Genomic DNA, 16,381 nt, shown 5'->3' on the forward strand with positions numbered 1-16,381 from the left:
CTGGGACACAACCCTTCTACATGTGTGCGCATCTACATGAGGCATGATGTTCACATTTGAACCACAGGAAACAGGCTTTGGGTTTGGGTCTAACTTTGTCAAAAGCTGTGTGACTAACCAGAAGCAAATTCTGTTCTTAAAGGCTTATTTTTATTTATTGTTTATTTATTTATTTTTATTTTATGTGTATGAGTATTTTGCCTGCCTGATATCTGTGTTCCGTGTATGTACCTGTTGCTCACGCAAGCCAGTGTTGGATTCCCTGGAACTGGAGTTACAGAAAGGGCTGTAAGCCACCACGTGGGGCTGGGAATTGGACACAGGTCCTCTGCATGAGCTGCAAATGATTTTAGCCACTGAGCCATCTCTCCAGTATGCCATAAGGAAGCTGTTAGTCTGCCAGACCCTAGGTATCACATTACAGACTACAGGTCCTACAAGTTATCCACTTAGAGCAGATGTGAGGAGACTGTCCCAAGCACAGGCCCTGGCCAGGCTCCTCCCCAGTGAGCACTCTTTCCCAGCCTTGTCACCCTGAGTGCTGCCTGTACAGGTGAAGCCATTCTTCAGCGGTATCAGGCAGACATCTAGGCCTTTTGCTCTTTGCTAAGCACCGAGAGATAGGAGACCAGCGGCACGTGGAGGGAAGAAGGAAAGGCTGTCCGCAGATGCTCACCGATGGATGGCTGATGGGTGGACTTGAACATGGTGTAGAACACACAGGAGGGTGCGAGGTGAGCCAGGAGTGCTGAGTGCTGTGAATGAGGAGCTCTGGACCCTCAGCTCTCAGCAGCATTTCCTTTCCCAAGCTGAACCCAGGAGGCAGCAAGATTAGCATAGCCAATCACACTCCTTCCCTAGGGACTTCCTCACTCCTCAGCACCCAGAGAAAACAAAACAAGCCCCAGGGCCCACCTTCCTCCTCCCTCTTGCAGACTGAGTCAGTAATCATCTCCCTGATGGCTGCCTCAGGAGACCATCCCTCAGCACATGGCTGGGCCAGGTGCTGGGCTGTGAAGTCATGCATGTAAGCTCCCTTCTCCCCACAGCTCCTCCAGAGGGGTGCTGTCGCCATACCCATTGTATGGATGAGGAAACTGAGGCTCTTAGAGGAAAAGTGAGTTTTCCACGATCACACAGCCTATCTGTGGGGGGATATCAGCCCAGGGGTTCCAAGCCCTGAGTTCTGAATCACTACACCACCTCTCCCAGACCTCATGCCTCCCATTGGACAAAAGGTCCTAGACAAGAGCCTGTTTTGTTGCATTTGCTATGCTTAGAGGGGTATACAATAACTTCATCCAGTGGCTGTTGCTTACAGCTTATTGTCTCAAAACAGAAATCTCCAGGAAAGAATGGAAAGATCACTGATGGGGGAAGTGGAACAATTGTACTGTTGTCATCTGACACTCTGAGACCTGACGTTCTAATCTCAGGACATCCCCATTCCGAATGCCGACAGACATGCATGGGGAGGTTTTCATGAGGCTCAGGGCACAGGAGAAGGTTTTAAGGTGGACAGAAGTGACCGATGCCAGGAGGTTACACAGAAGGGACCTGAGTAGTGTGTGCCTCACCCAGGAGCTCAAGCCAACCAAACCCAAGCTCTGCAGATCAGCTATGGCCCAGGAGCCACCTATGAAGGCAGGAAAGATGGTCTGAAACCTTGGCACTACATAGAAATATAGTAGATTGTTTTTATTCAAAGTAGCAAATTGTCTGTCTATTGCATACAGGGAGTTGAACTTTGAGTTTTTGTGTAAGACTATGTGAGACATGTGAGGAAGTGCTCCACCTGTCTGTTTTTCCTTTTACAAAGACTTGATCAGATTGCAGTGCCTGTGAGGTGCTAAGAACAGTGATGAGTTGGGCATCGTCACATAGATCCCGACCTCATGAGCTCCCTAGTAAAGGAGCTCAGTAAAGGAGCTCACGTCGATGTCCCAGGCTAAGCCTTGCTTCAGAAGCTTATGAGGCCACGGAGGAGAGGGAAGCCAGGAAAGGCTGCCTCCAGCAGTCCTTGGAGAGAGTTATGAGATCAGCCTAGTGCGTGCCAGCCAGCACGTAACAATGAGCACAGTGGAAAATGCTGAACATTGCATGTGCAGAGTACACGCATGCACACAGGCTTGTGTTATGTGTCCGGCCATGAGGAAAAACACTCCTGATGTGCTCACGGGCATGTGCCTTTCCTGTTGCTGTGATAAAACACCCTGACAAAAGCTTCTTATGGGAGAGAGAAAGAAAGCATTTGGCCCACAGTTCTGGCTTATAGTTCCGGGAAGCCAAGGTGGCAGGAGCTTGAGAGAACTGGTCACTTGCATTAGACCATACCAAGTCAAGAGCAGAGAACGGTGAATGAATGCATCTGTGGCAGTGCTCAGCTTGCTTCCTCCACTTATACATGGTCCTGCCTAGGATGGTGCCACCCACAGTAGAAAGGTCTTCTTATCTCAACCTGATCTAGACTACTCCACAGATACTCTCTTCCTAGGTGATTCTGAACTGTGTCAAGTTGATACTTAAAACTAACCAGCACAGGTGGGGAGCCAGACTCAAGAGAGCCCAGGCTGCCTGCCTGACCTGCTATACTGGAGGCTTTCAAACCCAGTTTAATAAAAGCAAGAATGTATTTAAATTGTTGCTAAAAAGCCAGTGCAGGCTTGCATGTTGGTAAAGCTAGCTACTCAGAAGGCTGAAACAGGAGGTTTGTGTGAGCCCAGGAGTTCAAGGCTAGCCTGAGCAACATAGCAAGACTTTGTCTCAAAAGCAAAGTTAATTTTCACAGTAATCCATCAATGCAGGTGCCACAGTCCTCAGTTAAGAAAGGTATCTCTTAGGGCTGGTGAGATGGCTCAGTGGTTACAACCACTGCATGTTTTCCCAGAGGACCTGGGTTCCATCCCCATCACCCTCAGTGGCTATCTGCAACTACAGCTCCAGGGGATCTATTGCGCTCTTCTGGCCTCTGTGTGCACAGACATGCAAACAGTGCACAGATGTACTGTGCCGGCAACACACCGTGCACATTAAAAAAGAGAAGAAAGGTATTTCTAAAGTCCATGTCCAGACAATGTGGCTCTTCATGTATGTTCATGGTTCAGCAACAGCTGGGGCCTCCCAGTGAAGCCTGGAGCTTGCTTCAGAGACAGGGAAGGAGCCAAGGCAAAACAAACAAAAACCAACCAAAAACAAACAAACAAACAACACCCGCCCCCAAACCAACCAACCAACCAAACAAACACAACTCCACATTCTTTACTAGTGCCCTAGGCCATCACTTCCTTCAAAGTAAGTGTCCATAGAGGAACCAATTTCAAATTGAGCAGGAAATACTTTTCCTGCTGGCTAGCCTAGATAGTTCCAGAGGGTGCTGGGCAGGCTGCAGGGGGAGGGAGGACAAGCCAGACCCTGCATGTCACAACACTGACCTCCCTGGGCAATGTGCCCTTTGGTGCAATAGTGGTATGAAGGCTATGGGGAAACCCAACTGCTATCTGATTGGATAAGAGGCCTGCTGGAATTCATACCTTATACTGTAAACCAGATCAAAAGTGACGCCTGAGAGGCTCCTGAAGCCTGGGCAGTGCCCAGGGGTAAGGGGTGAAGGGGTGGGGGTTGTCGGTGACAGACAACATACAACACACAACACTACACGGAGGGTGAGGAGGACTGTGGCCTACAGCTGTTGTTTCACTAAATGGTCACGCTGTCAAACTGCATCAAAATATTTATGTTTATACTCACATATGTGTGCTGCTCTCAGCTTTGGTCAGAGAAGCTTCTTTAAAGACTGAGTAGTGGTTAAAGCATAGACTCATAACTGGTCCCTGTGCTGGGTATATGTAACTCTGAGAGCCCAGCTGTAGGTGGGTTGGCAATACCAACCTTCAGCCTCAAGAAACTGTGTGTGAGGTGGATGGCCACATCAGGACCACAGGCCAGCAGCTCAGGCCCCAGGCTGCAAACCGGGAGCACGTTTTTGGGGGTTATTGTTTTGTTTTTTTCAAGATAGAGTTTCTCTGTGTAACAGCCCTGGCTGTCCTCAAACTCTCTTTGTAGACCAGGCTGGCCTTGAACTCACTGAGGTCCACCTGCCTCTGCCTCCTAAGGGTTGGGATTAAAAACGAGCGCCACTTTGAATGTAGGGAGAGGGGCCCCATGAAGACAAGGTGGACAATAGCACATGTCATTCCTCATGTGGGGAGGAGGGTCAGGGTAATGGCTAGTTGGCCAGAGAGATTCCTCCTTTAGTGGTTTTCTGGACACTCCAAACTTTATCTGTCTTATATCAGGACCAAAATATTCTTTGGTTCTGTTTCTTTTTCTTTTCTTTTCTTTTTCTTTTCAAAAAATTTTATTTTATGTGCATTGGTATGAAGGTGTCAGAATCCCTGGAACTGGAGTAACAGACAGTGTGAGCTGCCATGTGGGTGCTGGGGATTGAACCCGGGTCCTTTGGAAAAGCAGACAGTGCTTTTAACCACTGAGCCATCTCACCAGCCCCTTTGGTTCTGTTTCTCTCCATTACAGACTCTTAAGGTAAGATGGACACTTGGGATTATCCAGCCCAACCATTTCATTTACAGACAAAGAAAACAGCCCCAGAGGGAAGGTTCCATCATTCAGAGGCCTGGGGCTAGAACTTTAATGCAGGTTTTGTGGGCTACCAGCCTGCGCCTCCCAGGTCCTGTCAGTTGCCTACCCCTACCCACCATCTTACCCTGCTATGCTTCTCTCTTATGTTGGTTTCAAAGATGCACTGTGAAGCTTCCCTGGCCTGCCTGCCTCTGGGTTTGGTTAGGACCACTTTCTTCCCTGTCTTTCCTGCTCCCTGCGAGAAGATTCTGCTATCATGCACACAGCCCAGATCCAGACCCACAGCGAGTGTCCGTAAATACCTGCCAAGCAAACCATTGGTTCTATCCTCCAAGTGCCCCCAAAGTTTAAGTACATCACTGAGAATGGCTTCCTCTAGAACTTTCTGGTACCCTGATCATGACATGTATTTTCATGCTTTTGTGTCTTTACACATTTGCTCTGCCTGGAATGCTCTCCTCTGACTGGCTCATGTAACCGCTATATAACCATTGCTTGCTTGTTTATAAAAACCCAAGTCACATCTGGCCAGGCTGGCCTCACACTTGCTGTCTACATGAGAACCATGCCCTCCTGGTGCTACCGCCACCTTGCAAGTGCTGGGATTACAGGTGTGTGCCACCACACCTGGCTTATGCATACTGTGCATAAGTCTACCACCTGAACCACACCCCGGCCATTCATTCTTTAAGACCCATTACCTCTGTGAGCCCTTTTCTCTACTTCAATCTATTTCCCTCTCCTCCGTCTCCCACTTAGCCACTAATTCTGCCCACTAGGGTCCATATCCCATCATCTTGCATTTGTGTACTTCTGTGTCTATCTTGAACATTAGGGTATGAGTCTTCACTGGACCAGGATGCCACTCTGGGGAGACAGGACTGGAACGCAACTCAAACCTTAAAAGCTTCAGATGAATCACATGCACTCCCACCATAACTTTCCAGAGATTTAACTGATACACTGTGCTCCAGAATGTTCCAGAAGATACGTTATGCAGACCCATTTCTGCAAAACGTTCTCACTGCCCCACTTCCCAGTGAACTTCATAGTCAAACACATTTAAGACATGAAAGAAATACAGGCACCCCTCCCCCCATCCCCAGTAAAGGTTCACAGCTCTCGTTCATTCTTTGCTCTACCTGGGTCACATAGCCTTACTTTTCTTTGTCACCCTCAGGCCTCATGCACAGCAGACAAGCACTCACTACCTCTGAGCTACACCAGCCCAGCTTCATACCTACTGTGTGCTAGGCCTGGGTTTGGTGCTGAGGTATGCCTGGGCAGGGTGTCGGGCTTTAGGGAGACTTTTTGCCCTATAGCTTTGATCTTTACTGGTTTAGAGGTCTCAGTTCTCTGGGGGTCAGAGGGGTGGGGTGGGGGTGGGGGAGGGTCCTGTCAGGTGATGCAATGGTGGTTCCAAGGAGCTTAGCACAGAGGAGAGCACTAGACAGGCTGCAGTGACTGCTCCTGGCTTCTGGACTAACTGGGTTGCTGTTATAAAGTCAGGCAAAAGAACCACTATGGGAAACCCAGGCATTCCTCCCCACACGCCTTAACACTTTCACTGCTGGTAGAAACTTAAAAACAGAGCCAACCAACTGCACAGCCAGATTGGTTCTGTTCAGACTTTTTGGCAGGACTCACATTCAGGCCCCTTGTAAATGACAGTTTAGGTCACCTTGCCAGATTTCAAACAAACAAAAAAGTAGGCCAGAGGGAGCATAAAGCTGGAGGCTAATAGGATGTTATGTGAAAGCAGAAGAAAGAGTTTACAAGTGTTATCTTCAGCCTCATGGCCGGGCAAGGATGCAGCAATGGCAGCTCCCGCGCCCCACCCCCCCCTCACCCCCGTGCAGGTTTATTTGTGCCCATAGCCTTGGTCTTTCTGTGCATTCCCCTAGCTCTGCATGCTCTTCTCCCCCCCCCCCCCCCCCCCCCCCCGTCGTGTTCATAGAAGGACAGCTGACAGTAGCAGTGACTGGCTAGTTACAGGTTCTTCAGGCAGGACCGATTAGAAATTATTAGCTGAACATGGTTGCAGGGTGGGTGGGCTTTTATCTCTGTGGAGGGGATGAGATGTCAGGTTCTTTGTATTTCTAGGAAGGACACTTCAACTCATTGACAGCATGTGCTAGCCTTGTGTTTGGAGATGAGGCACAGATCTGGGACACAGAGGACATACCGATACTGGGAAGTTCTGGCATCTGTAGACAAAGTGCACCTGCCCCGGGAGCACTATGAGGGGTGGCTGGGCCAGGCAGGAGGCACTGCTGTTCAGTCCGCTCTGTGTGGGGTGGGGGTGGGGGTGTGACAGCAGAGGCACAGTGCGCTCTGCCAGCCGGTGCTCTGATTCCATCTCTTTTGCTTGCTAGTGTTGCTCAGCATTGGCATTTCACATCCAGTGTCGGTGTGCTCTGTGCATTCAGAAAGAGCATTGCTGCACTCCCCAGAGAGCCCACTGGGTGCTGCCCCTCAGGCCAGCGGCGGCCCAGGGGTGCCCTGCACTGCGGCTCCTTAGTGCTTCCACTCAGTTCCTGTGACCCCACTGCCGCCCTGGGCCCTGGGCCTGGAGGTGCAGCTGCTTCAGATGTGACTGACTTTCTTGGCTGGCCTCTTGGAACTTTCTCAGTGCTGGCCATATAGCCCAGGCCCTGACAGCCGCTTCTTCTGATTTTCTTGACCAGTCCTGACTGATGACATAGAGTTTCTTCTCACATGGACCTGATGGCCATTAAGCAACCACTGACAGAATTGGGTATTCAACTACAGTTGACATAAAAGTGGGTGAGACATTAGCATGTGATAGGCCCTTTGGGAAACAGCCCTGTTGAGCACGTGCTGAGGTAGCTTTCTGAAGCTAATGTCATCCTGAGACACAGTGCCTACAGAAGAAGGGACATCACCAGGGAAATGTGGGCCTGAGTCCCTGGATCTAAGTAGTCAGCACGTTCCTTTCAGAGAAGTTCTGGATTCCAGCCGTAGGATCACCAGATAGTTGCCTCAGCTCTCATGCCAGCCTTACAGGCAACATTCTGACATCCCCACTGACTGAGGCAAGGGTATGCTGTCCACTGCCACGGCGCCATTGTTCCACTTGGAACTTCCTCCCCACAGAGAGGTTTCTCCACAGAGACTGTAAATTCCTTTAAATTATATGCAGCTCTCACTCTTGTTCTGTGTCTCTGTCTCTGTGTGTGTGTGTGCATGCGTGTGTGCACAAACATGCCTGTACATTGTGGACAAGTCTCTGAGGAGGCCCATAGCTGTTATTACCTTGAAGGGCCTGCGACTCCAGGAAAACAACTGTGACCCCACACATCATAGAAACATCCACATTCTTGTTTGTCCATTGTGCCTGGGAGTCAGGTCACTGTGGGGTCTCATCAGCCTTGGGATTCCCTCACTCAGATGAAGTTCTGCATCTGCCAGCTAGCTGAGAGCAGCCAGGCTTCCTGGACTACAGGGAACGACTCCTCTCTGGCCAGGCCTATGCTTCTCCTCTGACAAGCTTCCTCCCCATGTCCAAGGTCAATTTCTAGGTGCCAGCTGAGATGCCATGTCCTTCTCTAAAACCTCTGATACCTTGGTTCTGGACTAGGGGCCCTAAGCCACTCCCTTAAGGTGCCCCCACCTTTCCCCTCCAGGGCCATGCCTTTCATTGGTGGCCTGCTCCAGGATGCAGTCAACTATTTGCAGTCTTCACGTCAGAGCATCAGCTCCAGTGGGAAGGGGCCAGGGGCCAGCTTCTCTCTGCTCTACCCAGCACCAAGCATGGCGTCTAGAACACACTAGGAGGCCACTAATGCGAGGTGAAGGGATCCATACAAAAGGCCGTGCCTTACTCTCTCAGCAGCACACTTAAGTGCTGTCACAGTTAAGCTATGAGTGCCCTTGCTCCCAAGCTGTGGCAGCAAACAGACTTGCCAGCCATGAGTTCAAGGAGACATCCAGATAACCCACACTTGTCTCTTTCTTACTAGATGCACAAGCAGGTGCACACATGTGTTTAGTCATCCCTGCAGGGGAAGAGAAAAAGTGTCCGTGGTGTCAGCATACACCTACCGGCATTTCTCAGAAAGCGGTTCCGGTAATCCTTGATGATCCTGGTGACAGGGTCATAGAAGCCGTCTCCACAGTCATAGCAGCCTGGAGGGATAGTTCTGGGTGGGTCCATGTTGGAGAGTTGAGAGATACCTTGAGGAGGCACAAAGGACAATCAGTACATCATATGGCCACTCGCAAACCCAGTGCTCAAATGTCACCCCTGGCTGATGTGTGGCTGGTACCACTGTGGAGCCAAACACTCCCTTAGCAGGGCCAAGAGCAAAGTCAGCAAGAACAAATCCCAGGGAGCTTTTGGCAAAGAGGCTGTGGGAAAGGCCTCGGGAGCTGGACCGTTGCCTTCCCTGCCTTCACCCTCACCCATTTCTTGGGCCATCACGACAAAGTTCTGAGGTCAGAGAAACCCTGAGGCAGACCAAGCCCTGCATCTGGACATTTTCCAAAATGGCCATGGTGGTATCATTCACTGTTTCTTGTGTGCTAGACATTTGGTGCCTCCAGTCTCAGGTAATCCCCAGAGCAGCCCCATCTTACAGAGAAAAGAACTCAGGTCGAGTAACAGGCCCAGTGCTAGGAAGTTAGGAAGCAGCCTGGCCCTGGGAGCTGGGGGCTAAGTGGGTCTGAGTCTGATTCCTAAGTCAGGGCTGCTGAAATCCCAGGAGGGAAAGAAAATCATATAGACATTTTAGAGCTTAGCATGTCCTGGCTGGAGTAATGGAGGATGCTGGGATTTTCCATTGTTATCTCTTTTTAATTGCAAAATTCTGGCTTTCTCTTTCTCTGAGCAGAAAGCTGAATGGTCCCCATGCCGTGTTTACAGGTCTGTATCCTGCAAAAGCAAATACTCTAATCTTGTCTAATTATGCACTTGACCCTGACTCTAGACAAATCACGTGTGTATGGGCAGTGATTACTGAACGCCTTCTCCATGCCAGTGGCCTTGAAGCCATTCACAGTGCCTCAACCTCAGGCTAGTGGCCATCTTAGGGCAGTGTGGAGAAGTCAAGGTCACCCTTAGCCATCTCAGTTTCCAACTTGGTGATGCAGGGAAGGGGGGTGTGGTCACGTAGGGCACCCTGGACAGTAAAAGAAACAAGATAGGGACTAGAGGAAGCCTCGGCCAGGACCCAGCCCACAGAGCACGGCTTCCATCAGCCTCTCTGCCTGTTTTCCCACCCTCTTGCTAGTGCTTACATATTTTTAGCATGGCAGCTGTATGTACCTAACATGCATGTAAAGCACTTATCTAGGTTCAGACTCCCTTATTGCTGATGGGCTCATAAGGCAGAAAACCCTGCTGCCCTGATTCAGAAGGGGAAAGCTGAGGCACAGAGAGGCAGAGTCTCTTGGTCTCATTCTCCGGGCCAGCCTGGTGGGGCTGGCTTCTGTGGCTCTCCTGGGTTGGCTGCATCTGTCTTCCCCTTGAGATGGTTCCGTGAGGACCAGGGACTCATCTCTAACACCACTGGTCTCCCACTCAGTGTAGGTGTGCTACCTGAGGGCTTCAGGCCGTGGCAGATCTCCGTGTAGAACCTCCGGTCGTAGCTGTCGCAGTAGTGCCAGTGTTTGTCCTCATACTCCAGCCCATCCGTGAAGGTGTACTGGCCCTGGGAGAAAAGAAGCAGCCGGGCACCAGAGGAAGCCCAAGCCAAAGCCCTTCTGGTTGTTGCCAAGGCAACAGTTGGCTTCTCACTGCCACAGGAAAGAAGTGAGTGGCCCTGTCATGGTGGCCCTGGTTGTGAGGATTAGAGGAGACAGAGACAGCACCAAACCCTGTGCTTGACACAGAAAGCATGGCGGCTTTGCACTGTGCTGGGCAGGCAACCTACTCTCTTGGCTCTCTCAGGCTCCTTTGTTTATAGGATTAGGATGATACTGCCCATCTATAAAAGGGGTGTCTGGGGATTTGGTGAGATAGATACATGCCAAGCTATGCTGGGAGACGTGTGTGTGTGTGTGTGTGTGTGTGTGTGTGTGTGTGTGTGTGTGTGTGTGGGTATGTGTGTGGTGTGTATGTGTGTGGTGTGTGTGTGGTGTGTGGTGTGTATGTGTGTGTGTGGTATGTGTATGTGGTGTGTGTGGTGTGTGTGGTGTGTGGTAGGTGGTGTGTGTGGGGTTTGTGGTGTATGTGGTGTGTGTGTCTGTATCTGTGTGTGTGTGTGTTTCCCAAAGAGATTAGCATCTGAGACAATGGACTGAGTACAGAGATCACTTTCACGCATGCACTGTCTGTTCTGTTCAAGGCCCTATCAGAACCCAGGGCAAAGGAGGGACCTCTGTGCTCTCAGCTGTGCTGGCATACCCATTTCCTCCTGGCCCTGGGCATCGGCACGGCTGGCCTCTGCCTGGCACTCACCCCACCACCTCTCTAGGTTCTCAGCCTTTCAGTTTGGACATGAACTACAGTCCTGGCTTCTCCTGGGTCTCCAGCTTACAGAGGACAGACTGTGCTCCAGCTTCCATTAGCTCAGGAGCCAGTCTCTTTCTGTGTATCTGCCGGTGCCCTTCTCTGAGTCCTTAACACACACAGGAGAAGCATTCACACATGTTGTTATTTTTCTCTTACTATTATCGTAGCTACAAAGGTCAGAGCCAGGAGCCACAGGCTCTTGTTCGGGCACGTGCTTTCTGTTCTTGTTGTTTCAGTGCTAGAGGGAGACTCAGGATGTAGGAACTGCAGCCGCTGAGCATCAGGAAGCATGGCTGGAAACTCCCACCGTACTATTTGTTCACTGTGTGACCTTGGGCAAGTCACATCCCTTTCCTGAGGCTTAGGTTCCATGAGCTATAAAAGAAAAAGCACTAGCCTTTTTTTAGGTCATGAGTCAGGCCCGGCACACTCTCAGGGAAGCTCACGAGAGTGGAGTCATTTTCCCATAGAAAAAACATAGTTTCATATCCACAGGGGCTTTTCTTGTGTGTGTAAGTCAGGAGGTTCCACTGACCCCAAGTTCTGCTCGTGCCCTATAAACCCCAGGATCAGGACCTATGGATTAGATAGCTTAGGAGATGTGGTGATAGATAGGAAACGGTGATACTTATTGAGTGCCCACTGTGTGTTAGGAAATGGCTCAAAAGTTGAGCACGTCTGCAGGAATCTGTGTGTGTGTTCCCACCCTCCCTTTTGTAAAAGAACTTCCCTGGAGTCACCCACTGTGAGCGTCCTTACAAGAGAGAGGTAGACAGGTGAGAGGATGAGATGGCAGGAGCAGGGGAGAAGAAGCAACTGGGTGCTGTAAGCAGAGTATGGAGTGACTGCTCGTCAGGAGCCAAGGCATGCAGGCAGCTTCCAGACACTAGGGGGAAAGGAGAGGAGACGGATTCTCTCCCTGGAGTGTCCCTGCTGACCCTGTTTAGACTCCCAGTCCCAGAACCATAAGATGGTGAGTGGAGGCGGATTTGAGATGCTGAACTGGGGTGTAACCCGTCATGGCAGCACTGGGTAGGCAAGGTGATTGTCTCCAGTTTAAGCATGAGGAGCATGAATTTTAGAGAGGTAGAGACAGTGGCCAAAAGATCAGACAGTAAGCAAAACAGCAGGGTGGAGGAGAGCCTAGACTCCTGGGAGAATGACAAGTGGGGGAAGGAGAGAGTGGAAAGCGGTGAGCAATAATGGGAGAGGAGGGTCAGGTGCTACAGCAGGCAGCGGGGCTCTTCCTGCCTGGGGACCTTCCCCAAACCCCAGCTGCTCACCTTCACCACCAATCCCTTCTCCCAGATGGCATCGAATCGGCTACCGCTGGGGAAGAACAGGGTCCCTTCTCCGTGGAACATGCCGTCCTTCATCTCCCCCACGTATCTTGTGGCAGTAGGGAGAATGTATTCTGCATTGCCCTCCATCCTGGAAGGACATGGGAAGCCACTGAGTTCGGCATGGCAGCCGGGGGGCAGAGAGAAAAATGTTCATGCGTTCACTCTCTACGTCTTCAGAGGTCATTGCCCCTCAAAATTCTGTCAGAGTTTTTCTGGTGCTCTGTTTCCATCAAAACTTCAAAAACAAAACAAAACAAAACAAAAAACAAACAACAACAAATGGGGTATGGTGGCGCACACCTTTAATCCCAGCACTTGGAAGGCAGAGGCAGGCAGATCGCCGTGAGTTCGAGGCCAGCCTGGTCTACAAAGTGAGTCTAGGGCTGGAGAGATGGCTCAGTGGTTAAGAGCACCGCCTGCTCTTCCAAAGGACAAGGGTTCAATCCCCAGCAACCATATGGCAGCTCACAACTGTCTGTAACTCCAAGATCTGACACCCTAACACCAACGCACATACACACACACAAAAAAAATTAAAAAGTGAGCCTAAGAGAGCCAAGCCTACACAGAGAAACCCTGTCTTGAAAAAAAACGGGGGTGGGGGGGGGACTAAAAAGGAAAATTTTTTTTTGTTTAAGATGGGGCAATTTTTGGTCTGCTATTCTCCCCTCCCTAAAGCCTGTCCTGTAGATTATACGGTTCACTGAAATGCCTCCTCGCTACAGCAAAGCCACAAAGTAGACACTGTGAGAGACCAGCAGCTAGGGAGCAGATTCTGTGTCTCCTGGGTCCACTGTGACCAGCCTGGCCCTGCCCACGAAGCCGCACCGGTCTTGCTTTTTAAAAAGTCCTTGTTCTGTCAAATGTTACTTTGGGCAAGCTACATAAACCACTCTGCATCCTACCTTACTTCTCTCGTGTGTCAAATGGGAATCACTGTGAGGAGGAGATAATACACAGCGCCTGCTACAAAATGTGGATGGTCTTTCTTCTTTCCCTGTGTTCTGAAACAGAATTATCTAGAACTCAACTGTGCAGTGCTCCCAAAACCAATCATGATCAAGAGGTCAGAGATGAGCCGGGCGTGGTGGTGTACGCCTTTAATCCCACCACTCGGGAGGCAGAGGCAGGCGGATCGCTGTGAGTTCGAGGCCAGCCTGGTCTACAAAGCAAGTCCAGGACAGCCAAGGCTACACAGAGAAACCCTGTCTCAAAAAACAAAACAAAACAAACAAAAAAAAAGAGGTCAGAGATGCCATACATTATATCTTTATTTACTTATTTGTTTGTTTTGGAGACAGGGACTCACTCTCTAGCTCATGCTGACCTGGAGCCCATGGCAATCCTCCTGCCTTAGCCTCTCAAATGTTGGGATTATAGGTATAAGCTGCCAAACCAGGTTTTTCATTTTTATATTTAGATATTGTACAAGCAAGTCATGAATTTAATGTTTTGTTAAGATAGCTGTATGAGTGCTAGGCACAGTGGCACACGTCTGTAATCCCAGCACTCAAGGAGGCAGACAGAGGCAGGCAGATCTCTGTGAGTTCGAGGCCAGCCTGGTCTACAAAGTGACTTCCAGGACAGTTAAGACTACACAGAAACCGTGATTCAGGAAAAAAAAAAAAAAAGACAGCTTTATGAAGCATAGTTGACATGCAAAACTATATACATACTTACAGTGTACAATTTGTAAATTTTGATACATATCATGGAAACCATTATCACAGTCAATATAATTAGTATATTCACCACCCCTTGATCCTGGACCCTCTTTCTTTAATCTTTCTTGTTTGTTCCTCCCATTCCTCATCCCTAAGCAAATACTGATCAATTTTTCTGTCACCATGAATTAATTTACATTTTCCATGATTTTATATAAAGAGTATCATATAATACGATCTACTTTTTTGGCAGGGATTGCTGATTCCTTTCATTGAATATGATTCTTTTCAGGTCCTCTTGTGTCATTGTTATGTGAACCAGCACTGCTGTGTACTATTCCAGTGAATGGGTATATCACACTTTTTCATCTACTCACATGTTGTAGATGTTTTGGTTGATTCCAGTTTTCAGTTATTACAAAGTTTCAGTTATATAAAGCTGTTAGGAACACTCAGAAACAAGCTTTTGTATGGAAATATATTTTCATTTATACCAGGTTAATATCTAGGAGTGAAATGTCTGTCTTACTTTTAAAGAAACTGCCACACTTTTTTTTTTCCACCCCAGACAGGGTCTCTCTGTCTTGGCTGTCCTGGACTAACTTTGTAGACAAGGTTGGCCTCGAACTCACGTCAATCTGCCTGCCTCTGCCTCCCGAGTGCTGGGATTAAAGGCATGCACCACCACTGCCCAGTTCTGCCAAGCTTTTTAAAAGCACTTGTCCAATTTTATTTTCCCACCAGCAATGGGGAGTCTACATAAACCAAACATCAAGTATTAACTTACCCTACATAACAAGCACAGCCCATCATAAAGACACATGTGGGTTCTCCAATTTCTTCGACTAAAGTGCCCCAATCATTCATCTACACCTGACAAAACTTTTGCTGTAGCAAGGGCTTGTGGGAAGAAATGATGTGGTTTAGGCACAAAACTGGGTAGAAAATCTTGAATCTCTCACTTTTTTAGCTGCATATTCCAAATAGTGAGCACGCCATTTTGCCTAAGTCCAACCATTTATTTGCAAGAGCAGCCTGAACTGACTGTCACGATGGGGTTACACACACCATCGTTGCCACTTCCTGACAAGTCAGACAAGATCTCTTTCCTCCTCTATCCTTGAAGTTCAGATCATGCCATCTACCTTGAAATGTTGACTGAAGGTTGCGGATAGCATCCCATAAATATTCCTACCGCTCTCTCTAGGAATCTATCCCTGTGCTTGGCTAGACCATTGCTCCTGCTTCCTCAAACTCAAAGCACGCCACAGTCCCTCTAGCATGTGCACACAGACCCTCCCGAATCAGGCTCATCGTCTCCTCATGGTGTGCTTTACAACCTGAACAACTATCACTCATCTGTCAATTTGTACCCCCCCCCCCCTTCCACCTCTGAAAAATGTTTACGCCATTTTCTTCATTTGGTGCTTCTGGCGAGGCAAAGTGGCCACCTCCACATGTGCTCTGTCTCTCTTGACCACAGGGCTGGCCTTGATTACTTGTCACAACTGTGTTGTGCTTACCTGTCCCACTGTGTTCACATGAGCTTTTTGAGGGAAGGGATTATGACCAGGGTCAAAGTCAAGAGCTGGACATTGTGAACAATCAGCATTTGCTGAATAGCATTTTCTATTTTCCTTTGTGTGCATAATTTTTAAAATATTTATTTATTTTTTTAATTTTATTTTATTTTGAGAGACCAGGTCTCTCTGTGTAGAGCCCTGGCTGTCCTGGAACTCACTTCGTAGACCAGGCCGGCCTTGAACTCACAGAGATCGCCTGCCTCTGCCTCCCAAGTGCTAGGATTAAAGGCATGCACCACCATACTCTGCTATTTTTATTTATTTATTTATTTAATGTCTGTGTTTGCTCTCATGTATGTATGTGCACCACGTGTGTGCCTGGTGCCCACAGAGGGCAGAACAGCTTTGGCTACAGATGGTCCTGAGCCACCATGTGTGTGATGGAAACACACGTGTGAGCACACACACACACACACACACACACACACACACACACACAAACACACACACACACAGAGGAGTCCCATCTATGTGGCTTAGTAGATAGGTGTGCTTGAGGACACCTTGAGTTAAGTTTTTGAACGCGCTTGGCACAAGGTCCTTGGAAGAGGCCAAAGGGCAGCTGTCTCCCCAGCCCCAGAGAGTGGGCACACGGACGAATGGGTCCTTACCTCCCGTTTACGTACGACCCGATAAATTTGCTCCCCGTATACTGCATGTCAGCTAGTGCCCAGCAATTAAGACGCCAACTTCAGGGCCATCCGTGTAACTATGACA

General features: G+C 49.2%; 1 protein-coding gene across 1 annotated transcript in view; it reads right to left on the reverse strand.

The window, feature by feature from the left end:
* Window positions 1-16,342, reverse strand: part of Morn5 (MORN repeat containing 5) — a 29,894-nt gene extending 13,552 nt beyond the window's left edge. Inside the window, exons 1-4 of the mRNA XM_051166286.1 lie at window positions 16,276-16,342; window positions 12,358-12,505; window positions 10,160-10,271; window positions 8,665-8,796 (exon numbers count right to left, since the gene is read on the reverse strand). Of these exons, the coding sequence (XP_051022243.1) occupies window positions 8,665-8,796; window positions 10,160-10,271; window positions 12,358-12,505; window positions 16,276-16,322 (439 nt within the window). The 5' untranslated portion in view covers window positions 16,323-16,342. The remainder of the gene's footprint in view (window positions 1-8,664; window positions 8,797-10,159; window positions 10,272-12,357; window positions 12,506-16,275) is intronic.
* Between the last annotated feature and the right edge of the window lie 39 nt (window positions 16,343-16,381).

This window comes from Acomys russatus, chromosome 24 (genome assembly GCF_903995435.1).
Source record: "Acomys russatus chromosome 24, mAcoRus1.1, whole genome shotgun sequence".
Lineage (NCBI taxonomy): Eukaryota > Metazoa > Chordata > Mammalia > Rodentia > Muridae > Acomys > Acomys russatus.